At 34.0% G+C, this 24230-nt stretch overlaps 1 protein-coding gene across 2 annotated transcripts in view; it reads right to left on the bottom strand.

Annotated features, from left to right (window-relative positions):
- The window catches only part of Csmd3 (CUB and Sushi multiple domains 3), a 1090649-nt gene that overhangs the window by 94063 nt on the left and 972356 nt on the right, over positions 1 to 24230 (bottom strand). For both annotated transcript variants that reach the window (XM_010619527.3, XM_033759931.1), the window contains 7 exons: positions 21674 to 21792; positions 19559 to 19628; positions 13721 to 13837; positions 11633 to 11842; positions 8422 to 8610; positions 7466 to 7643; positions 6419 to 6564 (listed from right to left, as the gene is read on the bottom strand). In XM_010619527.3, coding sequence (XP_010617829.1) covers positions 6419 to 6564; positions 7466 to 7643; positions 8422 to 8610; positions 11633 to 11842; positions 13721 to 13837; positions 19559 to 19628; positions 21674 to 21792 — 1029 coding nt within the window. The remainder of the gene's footprint in view (positions 1 to 6418; positions 6565 to 7465; positions 7644 to 8421; positions 8611 to 11632; positions 11843 to 13720; positions 13838 to 19558; positions 19629 to 21673; positions 21793 to 24230) is intronic.

Genomic DNA, 24230 nt, shown 5'->3' with positions numbered 1-24230 from the left:
CTATGTTGTTTTAAAAATAATCGTTTTCTTTGACATATCATTCAGCTTTGAAGCACAATTAACTCCTTAGCATCAACGTGAGAACATTGCCTCCTGTGTGTCGGTATCTTTTGAGGATTGCTATTATTCGAAAACTGCCCTGTTTGTTCAAACGTGCATAGACATCTGCGTCTTGTTCAAACAAATGTCTTGAAATTGCTTTAGGATTTGATTCTGGCAATATTTTTTTTGGTTATTTTTAATTTCCTATTTTCTTTGAAAGGGAACATCCAATCCAATTCCAGAAAAGAATACTGCATTTATCTACTTCTATTCAACTGAGCTATTAAAGGCTGCTTCAGAAAAGACAAAACAGAACACTGGCAAATTGCCACTCTTTCCCCACACCAAAAAATCACAAGTGCATAACCTTTCTGCCAAGCAGGGACACGATTTTCCTTACAGAGGACAAAAATAACATTCTGTGTTGCCCTATAAACTCAGAGCTCTGTATAAGCCCCAGTGTACTTCAGGTGTGATCCACATTAGTATCATAATCTCATCGTTTAAGGAAGATTTAGGGGAGGAAAAGCATTGATAACTCTATGTTCAATGATGTAGTTTTACAGTGTTATTTCAAAAATAATCTAAAATGAATTTAAGCAGTTTCACTTAAAACCAGAGTTAACAGTGTCTCAATAAATGCTGTCTCAATTCTAATAAAGAAGAAAAAATAATAAACAGCTTTTTCAGGTTTGGAGAAAATCTTCTAGTGAGTTGGTATGAGGTAGATGCGTGCTTCAGCAGTGATAAAGTTACTTACAAATTTCAATTTTGCACCCTGAAACTTTAAAGTTTCATCAACACTGCTGATCAAGAGCAAATTTTCATCTTTGAAGTTAAACATAGGAGAGAAACCAATGAGAAATGAATCAACGAGAGTTATTTTTGGTACTTTCCTAGAGAAGGGATAACAGAAGCTATTTGGGAAACAAAGCTATTGGGAAATCTCAGAATCATCATAGGAAAATTCTGGTATCTGTTGACCCTCCCCCTATGCAGACAGATAATTGATAGTCTGTGTTCTTAGAACTGAGCTCATTAAAAACTTAAAAGTAATGAGCAAAGACCCCTTCTTTACATGCGTAAGTTACATTTCGCATTAATAAGTAACAGAATATTTACAATGATAATTTGTTCTTTCCTCTCTCTGTTCAGTACATGAACCTGGCTGATTTTGCTGAGAGGGAATGTGCTCTACCTACCTTTATTTATCAGTTTAAACTGTTTTATTTTATTTATCAGTTTAAACTGAACGTGTTAAACATGTTCAGAATTAACAACAACAACAACAACAACAAAGCTACTGTCTGCTTTGGAGGTGACTGGCATTCCATGGTGTTCACTGAACATAAATAATTTTACTAAAAATGACATGAGACAAAGTAAATCTTTGATCTGTTGGAATAAGAAAAAAACAGAACCTTTCTGTAACCTCAATAAAAATAAAAGTTAGAACAATATTATCTTAGTTACCTCTCTGTTGTTGCTGAGACATGGTAGCAAAAGCATCAAGGGAATCTTAGCTGCATCTTTCTGCCTCTTTTATCTTACCCAGACTACTGAGATCAGGGTAATGCCAAACCAATCATGCACTGGTTTAGTAATCACATTTCCATAACCCCAGCATCACACACTCGAGATTCAGCCCCCTTTGAAAAAGCCCCTAAGATCCTAATGGTATAATTGACAAAGTGAAATAGGAAGAAAAGGGCTAAAGGTGTAGGGGAAGTGGGAAGGGTAGGGGAAAGGGAATAAGGGAAAAGGGGAAAATGAGAAAATGGAAATAAAGTATTTGTAAATAGGGAAGGGAGGAGGGGGTGAAGGGAGGGCAGGGGTAAGGGGGAAATTTGAAAACCAAGACCTGTCATGTAGAGGTACAAGATCCCAATGATGAATGGAACTGGCCTGTATACCTAAAATGTACCGATGAACTCAGTGAGGAAAAAAAAAGGAAAAAGCCCCTATGACCACATGAGGCTTTGGGGGGACATCTAGACTCAAACTATAAGTAACATTCTGACCAAAATGACCCTGATTCTTCCATCGCAATGAATATGAATGCATATTTCTTCTGTATCAATTACATACTTGTTTCATTCTTTTTACCTTTAGAAAAGAAATTAAGGTATCCAATCATTCAACTGCTCCAATTTTTGGACAACACCTAAATCACAAGATTATGAGCCTCCCTGAGCATTTTCCAGAAACCATCTCACACAGTTCAAATCTTACTATGATCCTCTCCCCCAAATCCTTTCGCAAGATGCCACAGGGTCCCTCGTAGTGTGTTTTCTTACTCATTATAAATGGCAAATTAACCCGACTTTGTTTAATAAAAAGTATGCTCCTGATTGTCTTTTAATGGAGACAGACAGTAAGATATTGTCAAGAATAAGATACTATACAATACCAATAAATGTGTGACTATAACAGAATATCAAAGGATAGTAAGCAATTGTGCCGTCTTTTTCCTCATTGCAGCTTTACCAGTATAGATTTTTAGATCCACCATTTCTCTTTATGCACACACTAGCTTGCACACACACACACACACACACACACACATCACTGTATGATGGCCACCGACCCACCCCCCGCACTATGGACATCAAACAATGAAATCTTTACGAGTTCAGAGTTCTACACTGAAATGCAAAACAAGGTCAAGTCTTTACGTTGTGTGAGGCAAAGCAGTCACACAATTAAAAGAAACCATGATGTATACTTTGCATGAAATCTCTTATTTGCAGCAGTCTTTTTTAGGGTAAAGTTTTGCAGAGTTACATTTAATGTTCTCAGATATGGCATCTATTAAGTAAAGGAAACGTAACTTTAAGAGATGACCTGAAAGACATTATGGACCTTTAAACTACATTTCTCAAAAATAATGAGTCATTATATAACTCAGTTCTTCACCCTGGAAGAGCTATTAATAGATAACAATGGGTAGCACATATTACTAAATCATTACAGTAGTATCTCCTTAGTAATGGAAAATAGTCTAAGATTCCCTTAGTGGGTTTTTAAACCACAGATGATATGATCCTTGTAAATACTATGTTATCCTATAGATACACACCTATGATACAGTGTAATTTACAAATCAGAGTAAGATTAACAACATCACTAATTATATAACCAAATAATTAAACTATAATTATGTAATAATAATAAAATAATATAAACTATAAAAATGTTTCCTTAAAGGTTACTGATTATTTATTTGTGAAATGTTTCATTTAGTATTTCTGAACCCAGTGGGTCAAGAGTAAACTGTGTATGAGAAACCCATTTTATGCTCCTGAGAAAATCTTCCATACACAAATTGAGCTTCTCTAACACTCGGATAATAGAAAAATAGGTGCCTGGCTAATGAACTTAACCAGTTTAAAATGATACTTTCTGTTTCAAATTTAAAAGATACTGTACTCTCTTGGTTGTTTTGGCTGATATAAGTCAGTCTCTAATGAAATTCATTTTCTCTGGGCAAAGTGACCATACTACATTTTGGAAACTATGAGGAATACACCCAATTGTGACCCCCCAAGGAACTGGCAAGCCCACTATTCCAAGTTATAATTAGGAGAAATATTTGTTTTTTAAAATCAGATGATCATTTGCTAAAATAGAAACTCACTTTTGCTAAAATTTAAGAAAAATAAGTTGATATAACATCAAATGTGCAATGATACCACTTAGGAAGGACATAGCTTGTCATTTGGTGAGATCTTAATACATTTAGGCTATTATTATTGTTGTTGTTTATATTTAAATAAAAATTTTTTTTTTGTATACAGCTGGATCTAATTCTGTTTCTTCTCTATTTCTATTTTGGCTACACCTATTTATTGGTTCTCTAGCTTTATGCAGGTTAACCAATTTTTCATTTAGTTCTTCATTATTAAACAAAGGTAATAAAATTTACCATATGGAGTTGTTTAAAAAATTAGCAACAATACACAAAAGACACCTAGCACAGTGGGCAGCATGTTAATTTTGTTTGTTTGTTTGTTTGTTTTGAGACAGGGTCTCACTATGTAGTTGAGACTGACCTGGAACTACTATGTAGCTCAGGCTGGTCTCAAACTCACAGCGATCCTCCTGTCTTAGCCTCCCGAGTGCTGGGATTACAGGAGTGAACCACCACGCCCGGCTCCATATTAAATTTTTGATAAATGGTAGCTATTGTACAAAGTTACTTTCTGCTAGAACTATGTAGCTGTAAGAATGGTAAAACAAAACCCATTTTTGTCTAAAATTAGGCACTAATTGTATTAAAAGTGACAGTACTTCCGGGGGTTAGCTGTACAGATTTACTAACACTTGGCATTTCCCAAGCAACAATTTCATATGGCTGAAGATGATACCTGCCAGTATTAAAGTCCATTGGATACATATGACCTCTCTTTTATTCCCTCACTGGTCCTATGCTGTTTTACAGCTGAGAAAAGTGGAGCCAAAGCATACTTTGTCCAAGGTCAAGTGGAAAGGTGCTAAACAAACACTGGATTTACTTTATTATTAAACTATTCTCTCTAATATATAACAGAAAACCAAATGCCAAAGTCAAGTAAAGCACACTTTAGAATGATAATGTCTGCATACATTCACAAATGTCTCTGTACTTGTAAGTGCACATTCATATTGGTGTGTATGTATGTAGACGCCTGTGTACCACATGTTCTCTGTATAAACACACACATGCACACACACACACACACACACTGACAACTTTTGCTGACAATATTTCTGTATTGAAAAGCCTCCTAAATTTTATAAGGATTTTACACTGCCTATAAGGTTGTCTTACAGGATTTTATATTCCCTTAATGAATAGTATCTTCTTATGGCTTCTTCAGACAGGATAAAAAATGATTAAAAAAAAGTTAGGCAGAGATTCATGAAAATGGAAAAGAAGCATATTATGATTCAGGAACAAATTTATTTTTGGTCTTATGATTATTGTTTGTAAAACTGTGTTTATCTACTAAGTAAGAACGCTATTGTCAGACCCTTAAAAGTGTATTTGCAGACTGTTGGCTTCAGTGTTCAACTCAACAGAAAGTAAAGAAATTATTAAGAGATAAGCATTCCAAGCCGGGTGTGGGGGTGCACGCCTGTAATCCCAGCACGTGGGAGGCTGAGGCAGGAGGATTGCTATGAGTTCGAGACCAGCCTGAGCTACATAGTGAGTTCCAGGTCAGCCTCAACTACATAGTGAGACTCTGTCTCAAAAAAAAAAAAAAAAAGAAGCATTCCATAAAGTTGCCTAACACTCTCCTTTCTAATTAGCTGTGATACAGTGCACATTAGCTATGGGGATACTAATGACATACTACCTAACTAGCTGATAAGTACTTGGATTAAACAACTCACATATTTATAGTCAATTTTCTATTACTAGACCCAATGTGCTTTAAATATCCTTGAACATAATCATATTTGACATATCATATTTTTTCTTGGAATATAAGCTTTGATCATCAGATACTTTATTATTTGTTTTGCAAAGATCAAGTTGTATATTACTATAATGGACAAAGCATAAGTCCATCCTCAAATTTTCCTTTTTTTTTTGCAAATTTAATTTAGTAAATTATTGGGGAAATATAAATAGCATTAGGATAAAAATCCTACTTCTATATGAAGTAGAATGCATTTTTATGAGCTAGATCATTAAAAGAAAAGGGTATAGTCATTGTAAATAACATTTTATTTATAAGAGACTAAAATTGATGTGGGTAAAGAAACACCTCCAGGAAACCCCCGGAATGTCATTTCAAAAATTAATATTATGAAGATATGACCCAGAAAAATTCTAAGTAAAGAAATAAAACTGAGACTCCATACATCAGCCCACTGAAGTAAAAGTTACAAATGCAATGATTTGGAAGTCACTTTAAAAATCTAAGATTCTCAAATAGACACAGTTTTGATGGAAGAGTACAAATGAATAAGTGGTGTGATACAAAGTATAAAGATATTAGATGCTAATTTTAGAAAGACTCACAGAAGGTTGAATAGAGTAAAGGTTTTGTATAGAAAAATATAAATTATATCTCCAAATTATGTGCAAATAATATGAACAGCAGGTTCTTTTTTATTGGTTTCCTTGCAAAAATGATTATTTTTCACTTAGTAATAACTGACAGATTTATCTCCTATATGCATTTCCTCACATTTTAATGTTCCTAAAATGTTATGAAGAGGTCATTCCTTGCAAGTAAATGCATTTGAAATGCTAAATCTACAATGATGATCAATGTGTCAAGTTTTAATACATTTCAGTCATTGTTTAAATGTATACCATATTCATTTTTTTCCAGAACAGTTTAAACAATATCTGATGAAATAAAAACACACATATAAAACCCACCGTGATAACTGAGCACAAAAAAGCCACTCGTTGTGAAATCACTGTGGAATTTTATGAGAATCTGATTGGCAGTGCTATAGACTGATTCCAAAGCAGTATTACCGCTGAACTGCCCAATCTGAGGCGAGTTTTGATCCGGTCCATCCCTGTTGTGGAGAAAGAGGACAGATTGAGAATAATTCATGGTGAATTCTGCATCAAGTTTAAAGAAAGGATTAATTATACTTCTATTATAATATTAATAATAAAGATGCAGTGGATAAAATAACCCATGAGTGACCAATCATATTGGTGTCTACTGTCACTAGATAGATAATACATTTTAAAATATAAAGTATGAGAATAGATCAAACCTGCAGTTAAAGGAAAAGCATCTGCACTCACTGTAATCAGTACATTGTCTTTTATTTTTGACGAAAACTCAGACTCTCTAAAATGCTTCGTTTATTCCCCTTTTATTTTTCTCAGCAACATTCTTGAGAATCTCTTTTTATAAGTCAGATAGTAGCTCTGGTGCCCAAATGTCAATGATCCATTCAGAGATTCTCTTCATATTTTTGAATGAACAGGTTTTAAGTCATAATACAATTATATTCTTTCACAATTAATTATTACGACAGATCTCAGTAGTTATATTAACTAAATAAGTCCAATTTGATATAGGCTCTTAAATTTCACCAGTTTTTACCGCCAGGTAGGTATTTTTTTTCCTCTCTCTCTCTCTCTCATTGAGTTTATTGGTACATTTTAGGTAGGTATTCTTAATTTATTCTGTTAGTTTCTTATTTTAACATATTAGTAATACCTTTAAATAACTGTTTCTCCTAAGGAGGTTTTGTTTTACAGTGGATCACTACTTCAAATGGTAATAAGCCAAAATCTATTTCTCCTGTTCGTCTCATTCTGCAAAACTCCTGTCATCCTCAGTTACTCACACCAATTCAAATAGCAGATGGCACTTTGTAACAGAGGATTGTGATATATTTTCCTTCCTTGCTTGCTTATTATATATAGTTGAATCAATCAATAACAATGGTCCTAGCTTACCATACAGTGATGAAATCATAGATTGGTTCTGTTTGAAGGACAGTAAAATTGATGTAGATTCCATTCCCTGGAGGCACTCTTACAAGCCAAAAGCAATCTTGAAAGTTTGGATACTCATCGGGGTACCCAGGAGAATAAATGGTGCCATTCATTGCAGTTATATTCCCACCACAAAGAGCTATGGGGAAAAGATACAAAATAAGATGCTAAAAATAATAACAATGAATCAACAATGAAGAAAAAGGCAAACATCCCACACTCTTCAGGAATATAAAATCGTCTGTGATGCATATTTATGTCAGCTGAGGTTTATAAAATGGAACTGACAAAAATGAGTGAATTATGGTCTTTTCTGCATTTTTCTGTATGAGGTATGTTAATTCTTTGTTATCACTAATGATCACAAGGATGGTAAATTATTGTCTTTTCTCTTTTTTGAATATATCATATCAATGCAAACATTGTTTATTTTTTATCTTATGTTATGAATATGTACCTATGAGCCCTTATAAGAGTTTTAAGAACTTTTTGGCTAAAAGGATTTTCTAGAGAAAATGCTCAAATTCAGTAGTAGTATTTAGATTATTGGTTCATAATAATGACTATTAAATAGATACACACACACACACACACACACACACACACACACAAACCCATACCATCACCAGCACCGCCTGTACACACTGAAGAAAGTCTCAACAGTAGTGACAGATTTTATGTTCGTTACAAATGGGGAAGGCCAGGACTTCTACTAATAGTGGTAAAACGAGTTATTCAATATGGAGCTACTAGGTTTATTTTTTCTTTTAATAATTCAACAGAAAGAAGTGAATGTCAGTATTTTAAGTGTGTATTTAATGTACTATTGGAAAAGGAAGCGAAGGGAGAATGTCAACACAAGAATTACTAAACATGAATGATGCCGTCTAAAAGATAGCTTCAGCGCAGAAGCATACCTTCACACCTGGGAAGGGGATGATTCCAATTACGGCTGACTCCGTGCAGGCACGTGAGCGCAGAATCGCCTAGTAATGTGTATCCTGGGAAACATTCAAATGAGATGGTCTGACCCACAGTAAAATCATTGCCGATTACAAAGCCATTTCGAAACGGGCGTGGATCAGGACAGCTCTGCAACTGATAGGCTAGGGCAAAAAGAGAGAGAGAATTTCGTTTTTCAATTTCACAGAGCACCCATGGCTGCTATTTGTAGCTTACACACTGATGTGACATTGCTTGTAGTTAAGTATAAGTAATGACTCAAGTTTATGATAAATGCTGTTGATGATGGTATTATATGAATTCATGACTACAATTCTGATATTTGAAATATTAATATGATTCATAAAAATGGCTAGGTTACTTTATGCACTTAGGCAATCTATTTGAATTTGAAACCTGACAAAAATGTAAAGTCCTCTTACAGTCACAATTTTAATCATATTCTCATTCTCTCAAGTAGGATGCAATTGCTTCTAGGGTTATGTTGCAGGTACAAAGGAAAAATTAAGTATGTGCATAAGCATAATTCTCAGCCTTTTTAATTTTTTAAAAAAAATTTTATCTAAAAGACACATATCACAATATATCTCTGTTAAGTTTATCCAAAGAATTCACTTAATAAAATAAAGTGGTAGGAAAAAATTCTTTCCAGATAACTAAAAATAAACTACATTTCAATTATTTTGATGTTGTTCCCACTGGTGTGTGTGTGTGTGTGTGTGTGTGTGGTGTGACTTTATTTGTAGCTGTCTTTATTTGTTCATATGCTCTTGTTTAATATTCTAGATGAGATAAAGGATCTATTTATTTGTTTGCCATTATATCTCAAAGCCTTTCTCACTGTCTTTCATTTAGTAGGTTCTTTTTGGGGGTGGCGGTGAGACAGGGTCTCACTACGTTGTTGAGACTGACCTGGAACTCACTATGTAGCCCAGGCTGGTCTCGAACTCACAGTGATCCTCCTGCCTCAGCCTCCCGAGTGCTGGGATTACAGGCATGCACCACCACACCCGGCTTTCATTTAGTAAGTTCTTAACAAACACTGCTGAATGAATTTTGAACTCATGAACAGGGTATGTAGTCAAATAATGTTAATATTTGGAACATTATTATTAAGTTTAAACTATATTCTAATTAATACAATTTAAGTTGTTGACAGAGACTACTTTGCTACAGATCATTAAAATTCTATATTCCTCAAATTAAAAAAAAAACTACATTAGAAGTTGAACACCTTACCTTGTTTTTATTAAAACAATCTGAATTTTAACAACTAAAGATTTTTAAAATGAATAAATTATTTTTAAAATTATGTCTTTTGTCTTAATTTCTTCATTATAATTAATACTCTACGCACAAGAAAATGTGAAACCCAAAACACTCCTCAATCCAACAGCAGGCAAATGTGTATCATCTGATTATTAGAATTAGGAATATATTAGTTTATTAAATAAAACTTTCAGTTTTCACCCACATTTAAAAGACAATTTTGAGTAGGAAAGGACTCACAGATAAATGTGTGATCCTTTGAAAACTTATACAGTGTTCTAGTTTCTATTCTTTTTAGTTTAATAAGGAAGCATAAAAAATAAATTTTAAATGTACAAGAGACATTTTCCCAAGAATTAACAAATCTAATAACGTTTCCAGTGTTAGCACTGATTTTGCCACCAAACTTTCCCATAGACGAGTTCACTTAATTGTACACTATCTGCTTTTCTGAAAAATCAATGCAAAGGTAATGTTAACCCTATGGAGCTATATAAATTATTCAGTTTCATTAAAGTGCCATTAATTCGATTATATAAAGAAAACAGTTTTAAATTTCAATATGATTCACAAATGCTAGGCATGTCAACACTGTGTCAGTAACAAGACAATGTTAGATCTTTTATACCCTTGTTATGTCAATAATGACTTTTTTTTCAAATAACACAATAACTAAAAATGTAGAAATAAATAGCATTCAAATTCTAGACTCAGGGCTTTCAAATGTTATTTTGAGAGAAAATGAGGATTGGAAAAGGAAATGGAACTGCGTTCAGGGTGAATTTAAAAAGCTCAGAGCAGGGCTGCTTACACTTCTAGGAAGCAGCACAGTACAGTTCTGAGATGTCTAGCATCAAAAGAGAGAAACGTGTTTACTCATTTGTTCTGGAAATAATTTCCGTGTGGGTATGGATGATTCCACTGTGAGAACCAGCAGAGACTATTTCTAGTTTATGGGCAAGATGTGGGTTCTTTCTTACTCTTACGCACACTTAACACACATCAATGAACAACAAAATGCCCTCACTTTTAGGGAGGTCTCAGCCAAAATTACCACCTACTATGACATACTTTAATAATTAAGTACAGATGTAACAATATTTCAAGTTATTTTGATCCAGTTTTGTCAATGGAATTATGGTTCATAAAAATACCCTCATAATTTAATTTTAACAGAACTTTTAAGATCAGAAAGAATACACCACCAACAGCTAAACTTTACTATTATTTGCAAATTGTATAAACCTGAGTATACACATTACAAGTATTTTATCACATAAAATTCAACATGAGTTGTCTGGGTGGGATTATGCTAATGACGAAGTGATGGCCAAGCCCTAGGCCACATGAGACTAAGTAGGGAGAATCAGCATTTAAACAGAGCTCTACCACAGTCCAAAATGTGTGGACAAAAGTCCAAAATGTGTGGTCAAAAGGGATACAAATCTCTCTCGGTGTCATGTAGCAGTTTTGTATGGGATAGATCCGATATAATAAGATTATCTAAGTTATTTTTGGTTCATATTTTCCTGGCAACAGAACAAAATCATGGAGTGTCATTATTATTTTATAAAGTAAAATAAATGATTTTACATAAAATAATATATAAATATCTTTTTGCTATTCAGTTTGACATAAAAACAAAGATGAATCTTTGATATCCAGTTGACTAATGTAATCTTCTTTTCATGGTTAGGCCCTTTTAAAGGACTCAGAAAACATTTTCCTTGAGAAGTTGCCTGTGAGTTTCACTGTGTAAAAATACTTCTCACTGAAGCTTGCAACAGTTTTTCATTTCTCTTTTTAACGGAATGTAAAAAATACTTATGCATAGTTCAAGAGATCTAATAGCAGAAGTGAGGTCCAATGCACTTTCACTTTTAAGACTCCCCCTACCTTGGTATACAATGTGAAAGCCCTGTTTGTTCTGTGAGTAGTCGCTGTGGAAATACAAGCTGGTTTCGTGGGTCGTGCTAAACAGGGAAGATGGTATTTGGGGACCACTAAGCCTCCCAATGACAGTACTCATTTCTGATGATCCACTCCTCACTTCCAAGTAATCGTGTATGGTTTCTGTAGAAAAATTGACAAAATGGAGGTGCACACCTAAAAGGGAAAAAATGAAATTAATAAAACTGTACTTTTTATCGAATTACACGCACAAACACATACATCATTGCACTTAGTGTGGCCACTTTGGTCAGAAACACATGCTCACGTTCTGGGTCATGAGTTTTCAGTCTACCCAAGACCATTATCTGTGCTAAGCCTTTTCAGACTGGCTACTCATTTTAGTCTTCTGAGATTTAACAAACAAGTCGGCCTTCAGTCTAGCACATCCTGGTAGGAATGTACTGACTCACATGATCTGAAAAGCTGTTAAAATAAGATTGTAGTGATAGAAGATGAGATTTTATTAAATGCAACAGTAATATATGAACAAACTGGGAGTTGTATTATTAGAATTTAAAAAGTAGTATATGTGTTTGTGTATTTAAATCTAACACTAGAAAATCTGTACTACTTTGCAAATGTAAAAATGATTTCTTTATGAAGAAAAGGAGATGAATTCAATAATTGCTAGAAAAAATTTATGTACCACTTGCTCATGGTGATAAAAAAGTTACAAAAGCATTGTACATGAACCTTGTGTTGATTTAGTAGTTATAGATCTCTAAAATGAACTATTTTCATATACATCTGCTATACATTCCAGAAATCTCAAAATGAGATATATCCAAAGAAAATGAAATCAGTTTGTCAAACATACATATGTACTCTCATGTTCACTGCAACATTATTTACAATGGCCAAGTTAGAGAACAACCAAAACATCTATCAATGGATGAGCAGATTAAGAAAATATGGTCTATACCAGTAATGGAATTCTTTTAGAGATGAACACCCAAACTACAACCCCAAACCCATTTATTTATTGCCAATTACCAACACTGCAATTAAACCTGAAACCTAAGGTTTTAGTGTAGTTTACATTAACATCTTTTGTCTTAAAAGAAAACACAATAACAGAGCTTTCAAGATACAAACAGCTTCTTATCGAAAGGTAAGTTTGCACTTGGTGGGCTTTTGAACAATTATTATGATCTCTGCTTTTGTATTCACCCTGAAATTTTGTCAAACCTTGGTTGGGGTGCCTTGGTTAGTGTGCTCACAGAAAGGGCTCTTTGCCCGCCACAGCAGACATGCCATAGAGTAGCACCATTGGTCTATATCTATGCAAACTATTCAGCCTTTAAAAAGGAAGAAGATTTTATCATTTTTTGACAACACGAATAAACCTAAAGGGCAACATGCCAAGTAAAAGAAGCCAGGAATGAAAAGAAAATACCACGTGATCTCATTTACATGTGGAATCTTCAGAGGCAAACTCATAGAAGCAGAGATTAGAAGGTTGTTACGGGAGATGAGGAAAGAGCGGTGGACTGGGCGATGTTACTCGAAGTACACGAGATTTCATTTAGGGAGAATAAGCTTAAGAGATTGTGGACCATGGTGGCTATAGTTAATTACAATAGAGTTAATTGTGTTCTTACAAATTGCTAAGATAGTTTAAATGTCTTCTCAACAAAAAGTGGTATGTGAGGTGATACCTGTAAATTAGATTAATTTAGCTATTCCAATTTTCTTAGCTATTCCAATTAACGTAGTGATTCCAAACATATTTCAAAACTTCATGTTCTATGGACTGATTCAATTCTTCTTCGTCAATTAAAAATAAGAAATAAAGAAAGAACAAAGAATAAAATGCCCATAAACTTTCAGGTATCTCAGTAGTCCAAGTGAAATATATGTAGCTTAAGCAAATGTTATTTAAATTTCATTACTCAATTTTGATAATTATATGTGTTTCCAAACTAAAGTGTACTTGGCAAGCATTTTATAATTTCTCAGGAAATGATGACATTTTTTCAGAATATATTAATAAACACTGAATGCTCTTTCATGTGTTTCCAATATACATACCAAATCCTATGGGCAACTTGATTGTCCATGTGCAATCCAAACTGCTAGGGTAGTTTCCGGGAAACCCAGGACTGAGAATCACACCACTGAAATCTGACATACCACCGCCACACTGAGCTGTGAAACAGTACAGGTCCCATGTAAGCCACCGTAGTGGAATCATTTGCTATATTAAAAAAACATTCAAATCATTTTATATCTGCATTAAGTCTCTGAGTTAGAAATGTTTTACATAAATGTGAATATTGTCAGTCATTCACTGTATGCTAATAATGAAGTATAATCAGTTGGCAATGCATTTTCTAAATACATCACCCATCCTCAGAACAAAAGTTCAAGCTAAAAAATAAATTACTGCGCAGCAAGTAATAGCTCATATGTAGTGAATGCAAAGAGAGCACAGCCTTTTACACAGTGGGTGTTTTATGTCTCATCCTGCAGTATTTCTAGTAATGTTTTTACTCCTTCCAGAGATGATTTAATTTAGAACAAATCAAGCCAACCACTTCAACTCTGAGTACCATATTCCGGAGAGAATCTTTTCCACAACTTTCCTTACTTTTCCTTTTTTTTTTTTTTTTTGTAAGAAAGTTTAATAAAAAACATGAAGGAAAACATTGATATCCATTGGTAATACATAAAGGATACATGCTATATATCATATAAGACTTTATTTTATTCTAAAAGAATAGAGAAGTATAAAAAGTAATTTATATATTGAAAACTTAAGCAGAATTTATAAACATGCTTATTGTAGAATCTCTGTTAAACAGGATATTTATAGATAAATGAAGCAATAAATTTAAGAGCAGAAAGTTATTCTTTTTTGTTTTTTTTTTGGTATCAGGGATCTAAATCAGGACCTTGCACTTGTAAGGCAGGTGGTGAAACCACTGAGCTACATCCGCAGCCCCTTCATTTTATTTTTAATATTAGACATTTAATACATATTAAAGAGCAATTGTATTTTAGAAGCTCATTCTTTCTTCTAAATGTATATATTTTTATTTCATTGTGCAAAAACTATAGATGTATGTCTGTTAGTCATTGGGTAAAGAATCAAATTTCATAATTGCCCCAAGTCTAAATTTTTCCTGTGCAGATCATTTGTTTGCAATTTCAATCATTTATTTTGTTTTAATAATAATTCATTTCTTTTTAAGAATAGTAGCAGACAAATGCCTAAATTTTAAGTTATATAGCACAAAGCCAAATTCAATAGGCATTTTATCAAAGTTCTATACAATATGCCATAACAATTTTGATGGCTGTTATTTACAGTAAGGACTGACTAAGTCATGGCTCAAGCCGATTTTAATAATATATAGTATATAAAATGTTGATATAATATTAGTCAATATGCATATGGATATGTCTTTAAAGTCTCTGACCACTATGAAGCTCTAAAAGTACACTTGTAAACCTCTCCATTCCTTGAAATCTCAGCTCATCCATCATTAAATAATTATTAAATATATCATTAAATAATTTTCAATATATATGTACATATATATACTATTAAAGTTTACCAGTTACTTTTCTAACATTCCATTTTTCACATATATTCATCACAAAACCTGAAATTAATTGTAATAAATAATTATGTCAACCAAAAACATCCTTAAACTTTTCAGCAAGACTACATTTATAGGTTTATTTTGGCTGTCCTCTGAAATTTGGGCACAAGACAAAGGCCAGCCTTTATTTCTTGTCTTCACAATTTCAAATCTTTGAGCAGCTGTTTTTCCTTCTTCTGCTACTTTCCATCTTTCTACATGATCTGAAAATCATCCTCCGCATTACGCATTCCTACCAAACATGAAATCCCTAAACCTCAGGAGGAAGAAGGGAAAAGCTCAAAAAGTTAAGCAGCAATGAAGAGAGAAGAAAAAGAATGACAACTTATGTAAATCATATGAACAGTGCTGAAAAATGGAGCTGCCTCCTGCTCTTGGTTCATTCCTATTTTCTGGATGTTGGCAAACTCACACAGCCCTATTCCTGGGATAACAGTTCTATGTGTGTTAAAAGCGAGTTCAAAGAACATACTTTTGTGCCCTATTACACTCTTTTTATAAGGAACCTGCCCACCAGTTAGTCTTCTAAGATAAAATCACCTTCCGTTTTCTCCCTGTTCATCTCTAATACCTAAAATCTCATATGGATTTCCCATCATTCCAACAAAATATCTGGCAGATTGCTTATTTTCCAGTTCATAAGTGTGCGACGTCGTTCCCTGACGATGAGGGTTTAGCTCACTCTCTGAACCCGCCCTCTGCCTTCTGCGTCTCCCTTCAGTATGGCCACAGCGTGCCTTCGCAATTTTTAATTTTCTCACAAAATGAAGTACAAGCTTGTTGTTCAAAGTTTATGAAATGAAATAAGAAAAAAGATTAGAAGGGAAAGAAAAACACCCTCAAATTTAACCCGCCTCCCACAGATTTTATCTTTACATTGTATTTTCCTCTGGTAATGTGTTTACAGGTCTATAGAGTGAAAATATGGTCATACAATGAGTAGTGTTAATTCGCCTCAAATTTAACTATGTGTTATAAGCTTTGTCCTTGCTGTTAAATGTTCATTTAACGAATGCCATTTATTTCATATTTTAACAGCCTATTCCCTGTTATTAGACTGTTAAGTACTTGCCTACTTTGCACTCTAATAGCTACCACTCCAAATGTCTTGTGTCCTCCAGATTCAGTGTCAAGCACCTTAAACACATTCTCTCAATTTTATCTCCACAATACACCTGGGAGGCAGGCATCTTTATCTCATTTAACAGGTGAACATGCAGAAGCTCAAAGAATAATACATCGTGTCTCAATTTTACCTTAAGCTGAAATTTGAATATAATAGTGTTAAACATCAAAGTCTGATTAGTATTCTATATAAGTTCATACTAATGTAATTTATATAATAAAACTTTAACCTTGCTGTTTAATTTTGTAAAATATCACTTCCATCTATTATTTACCTTGCTAAGATGCACAATAAAATGCAGATTTCTCCCCAAAATGCACTAATACTTAATCCATCAAAGTATTACTAACTTTTGCATAATCATAATTGAAGCTAATTATATAGTAGGATGGGAATTATCATATAATACCTGGATGGTATATAAATTGGTATATCTGAAAGCAAGTTAATAATGCTCAAAAATCTTTTAAACAGTTATGTGTAATGATAACCTTAATCTACTTAGGTAAATGTTTTTCTAAGGCTGGGGAATCAACTCCAAAGTCTTATAGATATGAGATAATACTGAATTACATCTCTCCCTATTTAAGCAAAATTCTAAGCAAATAATTAGTTGTACATAAAGGCACACAAAAAGACCCATAAATATGTTGTTTATAATGTCAAAGAACAAAAAATAGCAAAAAGGGGAAAACTTTATAAATTAGACAATAATAGGCACCATGAAGCCACTTAAACAATTTAATGTCAAAGATAATATGGCATGGGAAATTCTCACAAGTTAATGTTAATAAGGTAAACATTATAAAGCTAGATATTTTATGGAATCCCCAATCTTTATATTTGGTCATCACACAACATATATGAGAACTCTAAGAAATGAACAAGCAAAAATAAGCATATCTGGAAAAATAAGCACAATACATAGTTTGTTTTTTGTTTTCTTATATTACCAGTTTTATGCTCAATTGTATACGTACAAAGCATGCACTCATGTAGTATACTTATAATTATAATCAGTATTATTCACAAACAAAATTTTTCTGTAGCCATCGTATGTTTATACATTCAAACTGCTACAGTATACTTTTATAAATTATCTACTGTACCTAAAACTGTTTCCTTTAAAAAAATCATATTCTAAACTTTGAATGTTTTCAATACTGTTTGCCTAGTAATTTCCACTTTTATTCTTAAATATAATTTTCTAATTAAGATATAATATAATTAAAATATAATTCTTAAATATAATTTTCCTATTAAGAATTGTGTCCAATTCAAAAAAATAATCCTATGTTGAAATCCTAACCTGCGATATAAGTGTACAGTAACTTATAACCATAAATGACTTAGGGCCAGCCTGACATATGGACAACGTGGACTGTGACTGGAATTTTAATTTTAAATTAAGACCAATGTCTTGAGTTATAACCCAAATGCCAGCTTCTTGTTCTTCCAGATGGTCTCAGGTACAGATTTAACCCTTAAAAAGTTCTGGAAAGAGCATTATCACATCCTTTCCTGTGTGAGGTTAACTGAGAGATCCTGGGCCAATGTCTCTCCAAGGACACTGAGATCTGCCTGTGTAGAGAGAGACTTTGAAGGCTGTGTAGAGGAGCCTGAGCCTTCAGCTGACCAACTTGACTTACAACCAGCCCTCGGGAACGAATTGAGCCCTTAAATCGAGGATCTATTGTATTTGGAAACAGGGCCTGAAACAGATAATTAAGTCTGAGTAAGGTCACACAGGTGAGGCCCTAACCCCAAAGAACTAATCTTATTAGAGAAGCAAAGGCCACCAGAAGTGTAAATGCACAGAGAAGACCACGTGAAGACACAGAGAGGAGACAGCTGTGGAGGCCAACAAGAGAGGGCCTCAGAAGGAAACAGCCCTCCAGCAACCTTTTCTTGGACTTGGTCCTTCCAGAATTGTGAGAAAATCAGTTTTCATTGCTCAGGCCAGTCTGGAGTATTCTGCCATGGCACACGTGAACAGTCACAACACAGGTTTGGCCGCTGTACGGTGGTCGGGCACAGTAGTTACACTAAATCTTTCACTTGCGCTCTTTTTGCTCCCTAGAAAAAGCTGTTTTGTCCTTCAGTGTGTCGTATTTATAGTTAATTAGCAAACTGCGTGTAACTAATGGGCTGATTAGGTTTGTAATGGCCTCCGTTAACAACATTCTCACTTATGAAATTTCAAGTGTAGTCCATTGTATCATCTCATGCTACATTATTCTTCTTAAGACATTTCTGTTATTTCTACCCTTCCAGGTGGTAAATAAATTATTTAAAGATAGGACTAATTGGCCTACAGATTTAGCTCAGTGGTTCTGCCTCCTGCCTTGCAAGCTCAAGGTCCCGAGTTCAATGGTCCTGAGTTCAATATCCATTACAAACAGACAAACAAAAAACATAGGACTGATACCTCATGTTTGTTTTTCATACTCTGTAGAACCTAATCTATTAATAGTTGCATAGGTACCAAAAGATGAGGAGGAGAAAAATTTAAAGAATGGATAGAAATAATTTGGAATTGGCATTAGTTCATAAAATGAACATTTAGTTCTATAATTTCAGAGCTCCCAAGTTATCTTCTGACGTGTTCAGTAGCTCAGTTGTCTGTCACCACTGAAGACATCTGAGAGGGTGTCTTGCTTCCTTTCACAGATTCTCCAGATTCCTTATCTATTCTGCCTCAAAATTAAGCAAGGAGATGTGACATATTTTTCTAACATATAGCTATTTCTATTGTACCATATTGTAAAATATCTACAGGAATCAAAGACAAAATAAGGCAAAATTATAACACCTTCCTCAATTTCTAGTTTTAACTCATTTTTTGATATTGATGTCTAGAGTTTTAACAATTGTATAAGTTTACAGATGTTTTATTTATTTATTTTATTTATTTTTATTTTTTTTTTTGGTACCAGGGATTGAACTCAGGTCTTTGCACTTGCAAGGCAGGCCACTGAACCACTGAGCTAAATCCCCAGCTACAGATGTTTTAAAGTTAAACATTTATCTTAAAAATATTGCCAAAACATCCATAAAAGGCAAACAATAAATGTGTACAGGATATATCTTTAAATTTGATGAAGTATATAAATAATTTACAGTCTTGCAACTTACCCAAACAAATTGGGATGGGATAATTCCATCTTCTCACCGGTCCAGGCATACATGTAATGTGAGAATGGCCCTACATAAAGCAGATAGCACAGTTCAGTGCACATTTAGAAGAAGTCTAGAGGAGATGTAGCATATTGAATAAATACAATGAAAATAAGGTTAAGGATACACACTTCAGCAGTTCACTGTACCAATAAATGTGTGGAAATCAATGGCCAACACTTTGAGTGCCTCTTGCAAATGTAGAGACCAAAGGTAACTTGCAATCTCATGATGCCTCAATAAATTTAGTATTAAAATATTTATACAAGTTTTTATTTTCCTGCTGTATACATTTTTTAGTGGACTCTTGTATATTATCACTTTTACTTTTTCTGGAAATCTTTGTATAACTTGAAATAAGAAAGGTAATTAGATATATTTATCATAAAATATTTTAAAAACTGCAGAGTCACTGTAGAAAAAACAAGACCGTAGCACTTTGGAATTGTGGTTTTAATATTTTCTATCAAAAAGTTCTACTAAGTTATTGCAATGGGTCTACAAGTGAAAGGGCCATTTATACAGTAGTTAATAATAAAATTCCATAATATTCAAGGTGATACTGGTTAAAGAATCATTACAAAGTTCTTTTTAAAAATATTAAAACAGGTTAAAAGTATTGAAGTATAAGCTTAAAAACTGATCGCACTTTGAGAATGATCATTCATGGGGTAAGATCCTAAATATTACAGATTATTAATATTTTCACTTTACTTTTTATCCAGTACTGGGAACTGAATACTAGATTTCACACTGAGGTAACTTGCCATTGATTTTTTAATTTTTATTTTAAAACAAGGTCTTGCTACATTGCTCAGGCTGGGCTCAAACTTGCAGTCCTTGTGCCTCAGCCTCCCAGAGTGCAGCAAAAGCCACTGGGAAGAATAAACACCAAGCCTGGGCCACTCCACCCACCAAGAAATGTATTCACATGTGAAATAATTTCTACCTTCCAATTCTAGTTGAATAACTTCATAAAGGATCCAATTCGAGGTACATTTCAATGACTTTATTCTGCAGACTTTCCAAAAAACCTTTCAAAAGTAGATATAGTGATGGTTGGTCGTGACGGTCTACTTTGGTTGGGCTGAGAGACACCTAAGTGCTTAGTAAGCACAACCCCAGTGTGTCTGTGACGGTGTCCAGAGGTAACTGGCAGAGGGACAGCCGACTGAGGCAGAGACCGGCCCTGAAGGCAGGCAGCGGATCCAACAGGCAGGGCAGGGCCCAAACAGAACATATGAGGCGAGAGGAAAGCACTGCCAGCGCAGTCAGTCGTGTCTCTCCCATTCCTTTCCCCTCTCTCTGTCTCCCTCTTCTCTCCCTCTGCTCCTCTCTTTTCCGGCTTTCACAAGGTGGGCAACTTGGCTCCACCACACCCTTCCCGCTGTTCGCGTAACCTCAGAACAGAAAGTGTGCAGCCAACATGACCATGGACCGAAGCCCCTGAAATAGTGAGTCAAAATAAATATTTCCTTTTGTATTTATTTCACTCAACTGTTTTCACAATAGGACAAAACCCCTATCTCCACACAAACATAGATACATAGTATCAGAATATACACTGCAAAATCCAAAATATATTTGTTGTAGATTTTCCCTAATTTGGAGATTTTATTATTACAGAAGTTTCATTTAATGGTTTCTATAATATTTCATTTTATATCTAAATTCTATACATTCAGGAATTAAATTGTCAAAATCTTTCTTTTTTCTTTCTTTTTGGTACCAGGGATTAAACTCCGGCCCTTGTGCTTGTGAGGCAGGTGGCAGAACCACTGAACCAAATCCCCTGCCCAAAATTGTCAAAATCTTATGTGAAAGTTGAAAAAAATCTGAAATAAAAATTAATTTTGAGTCAAAATCATTTTTGGTTATTTCCAGACAAAGCAAATTTAGTACACACCAGCCTTTTCTCTCATGATTTTACTCACTGAACACTCTTTAACTGAAGCATAAACTCACAACCCAGGATGAAGATTTTTGGAACACCTGTGGATGGTCAATCATTGACGTGTTAAAATCTTCTAAAATGACAAAGAGACGAAAGCTGTAACATTAAAGCAGACTTACCTGAAGAGAATAGCCTTGATCGCACTGGAAGGATACCACATCACCAACCATATATCTGTCTCCAAGTTTAATTCCACTGCTCGGAGTCTGTGGCTCGGGACAAGAATCCAAACCAATTGCTAAAAATGTTCAAAAATAGTAATCTAAGTAACTACAACAAAGAACACCTAAATCATATGTACTAATTTGCACAGATTGAATATTGGCATCATGTCAAATGAGATTTCATATTGATACACTGATAACTTCCTGTGGGAACTACTGAAAAGTGTATTGGAACTCCATCATAAAACTAAGCCTTTTGAACTTTCAGAGCACCAAGAAATAAATAGCATTGTGGCTATACTTAAATTATTTTTTCAGTCCAGGTGTAACTGTCTTCTACAAAGAAACAAAAATAAAAGTTCCTATAAAGAAAATCCCTAAATGAAATACAGTATGTGAATAAAACCAGGGATGGTGGTATAGACCCTTCTCCCCAGACACTCAGGAGTCTGAGACAGAGGACTGCTTAAACCCAAGAGTACAAGGCCAGCCAGGCCACATAGTAGAAGACCCCCTTCTTTGATAGACAGATGACAGATACATAGATAGATAGATAGATAGATAGATAGATAGATAGATAGATAGAAGATAGATAAGAAAGAATAAGAAGCCAGATCTGGCTTAACATAAGTGATGCCCTGGGGTGCATTCCAGGAACATCATCCTTCTACCCTCACCAAAAAAAATGAAAGAGATGGAAAGAAAGAAAGAAAAAGTGAGAGAGAGAGAGAGAGGGAGAGAAAGAGAGAGAGGTGAGGGAAGGGAAGAAGGAAGGAAGAAGGAAACAAAGGAGAAGAGTAAAACACTTTTAGTAAAATCAGTAATAAATCATTTACCTTTTTGTCTCTATAGCTTCCTTTGTTTATACAAAAAGTTTTTTTTCACTTGTAAGGAATATTTTCATATATTTATTATATATACAACATAAAAATATAATTATGTACTTTTTGTATATGTAATACAAAACTATGTGTAACAAATATTTTCATATACAACATAAAAACATAGTATTTTTCTCCAAAGATACTATAATTAGAAAGAACAAAAATATGCGTTTCATTGAGACATGAAAAGTATTATCTCTCATTTTTTCTGAGGAAGATAATAATATATTTTAAAATACTTCTATTATTCTTACATTAAGAATTTATTTTTCAACATAAACGAATAAAAACATAGTAAATATAAGATTATCACAAATTATTCGTATTTTTCAAAAATATTTTTCAATCGTATGACCGTTGCTCTTAAACACTCTTTATTTTTAATAAGAGCCATTGTTTGCTTTGTATTTCTTTGTAAGACACAGTTTGAAACAAATGTAATGTATAGTTTAATGGGATGCAGATCTCCACTCCACATCATTTTTTTTAATTTAAAAAGCATTCAGAATTCAACTCTATTGTGTGAAAATATGTTATGCATCCCTTCGTTCTTTGGCTGGGTTATTTGTCTTTAATAGATGGTCTCAGTATCACCCTCTATCTCCTCTACATTTCCTGTTATTGAACAAATAATTGTGCAACTAGTGGTTCAACGTTTATCTCCACTACACAAATGGAAAGGGTAGCCTGTTAGTGCTCAGAGTCGTAAGGAGTCAGTCAACAAACACTACTGGCATAAATGAAAGCAGAGTGTAGAAAGGAGAGCGAATCTACATCTTAATTATTTATTAATAAACATGAAAATCTAATTCTCAGATAGAAGATATCCGATAACAGAGTAGCTCAAGTCGTGCTATACTTAAGCATGTAAAAAGGCATAAATAACTCTGACTTGATAGAGTTATGAATGGATTAGAAAGTAAAGCCGTAAAGAGCAGGAGTGAAATGATCCTTTGGGAGCACTGTGGCACTGTCTTGAGTGAGATAAAGGAATCCTGCACCTGAATCTGATGTCCTTAAAGCCTCTCAGCTCACTTTAAGTTTCATATTTCTTGACGGTTTTGAAATCTTGAATTTATGGACCTAGTAATAACTGGTTACTGTTAAACTGTAAGCTACCTTTAATTTGCGGGTTGTTAACTCTGGCCTCTGCAACTAGTTTTTGAGATCCAATTGTCTTCCATATGTGTTTTAATCCCATTTAATAGCCAGAAATAGGCCTTGCACATTAAATTAATGTGATTTCACAGAACTCTTCAGAAATTACTCAATACAAAAAGGGAGTCATGATATAGACATGTATATATTTCGTTATGGTTTCACTTTCGTTTGGTACATTCTTTGTTTCTTGGGTGTTCTGAACAGTACATTTATTACTTTTTCTATTAAGGCTATTTCTGTAGTCATTCTTGCTCAGAGCACATTTTATGCACATTCATTTCTCTTCCTTTTCCTATCAAGAGCCCCACTGAAGGTCTCATATACAGAAAGCAATCTCTGCAGAGTAGTACTGATTTCCTTCCCCGGGAGTAGGATGAATAAAACTGTAAGACAGCAGTGCCCTGGAATATGGAAATCCTCTCTCTCTCTATTTTGTCTTTCTTTCTTCTTCTTTTTTTTTTTTTTTT

The sequence above is a fragment of the Fukomys damarensis genome, unplaced genomic scaffold (genome assembly GCF_012274545.1).
Source record: "Fukomys damarensis isolate Sample0158 unplaced genomic scaffold, DMR_v1.0_HiC HiC_scaffold_5, whole genome shotgun sequence".
In the NCBI taxonomy this organism is placed as follows: Eukaryota; Metazoa; Chordata; class Mammalia; order Rodentia; family Bathyergidae; genus Fukomys; species Fukomys damarensis.
Note: the sequence above shows the minus strand (reverse complement) of the source record. Positions and strands in the feature narration are given on the sequence as shown.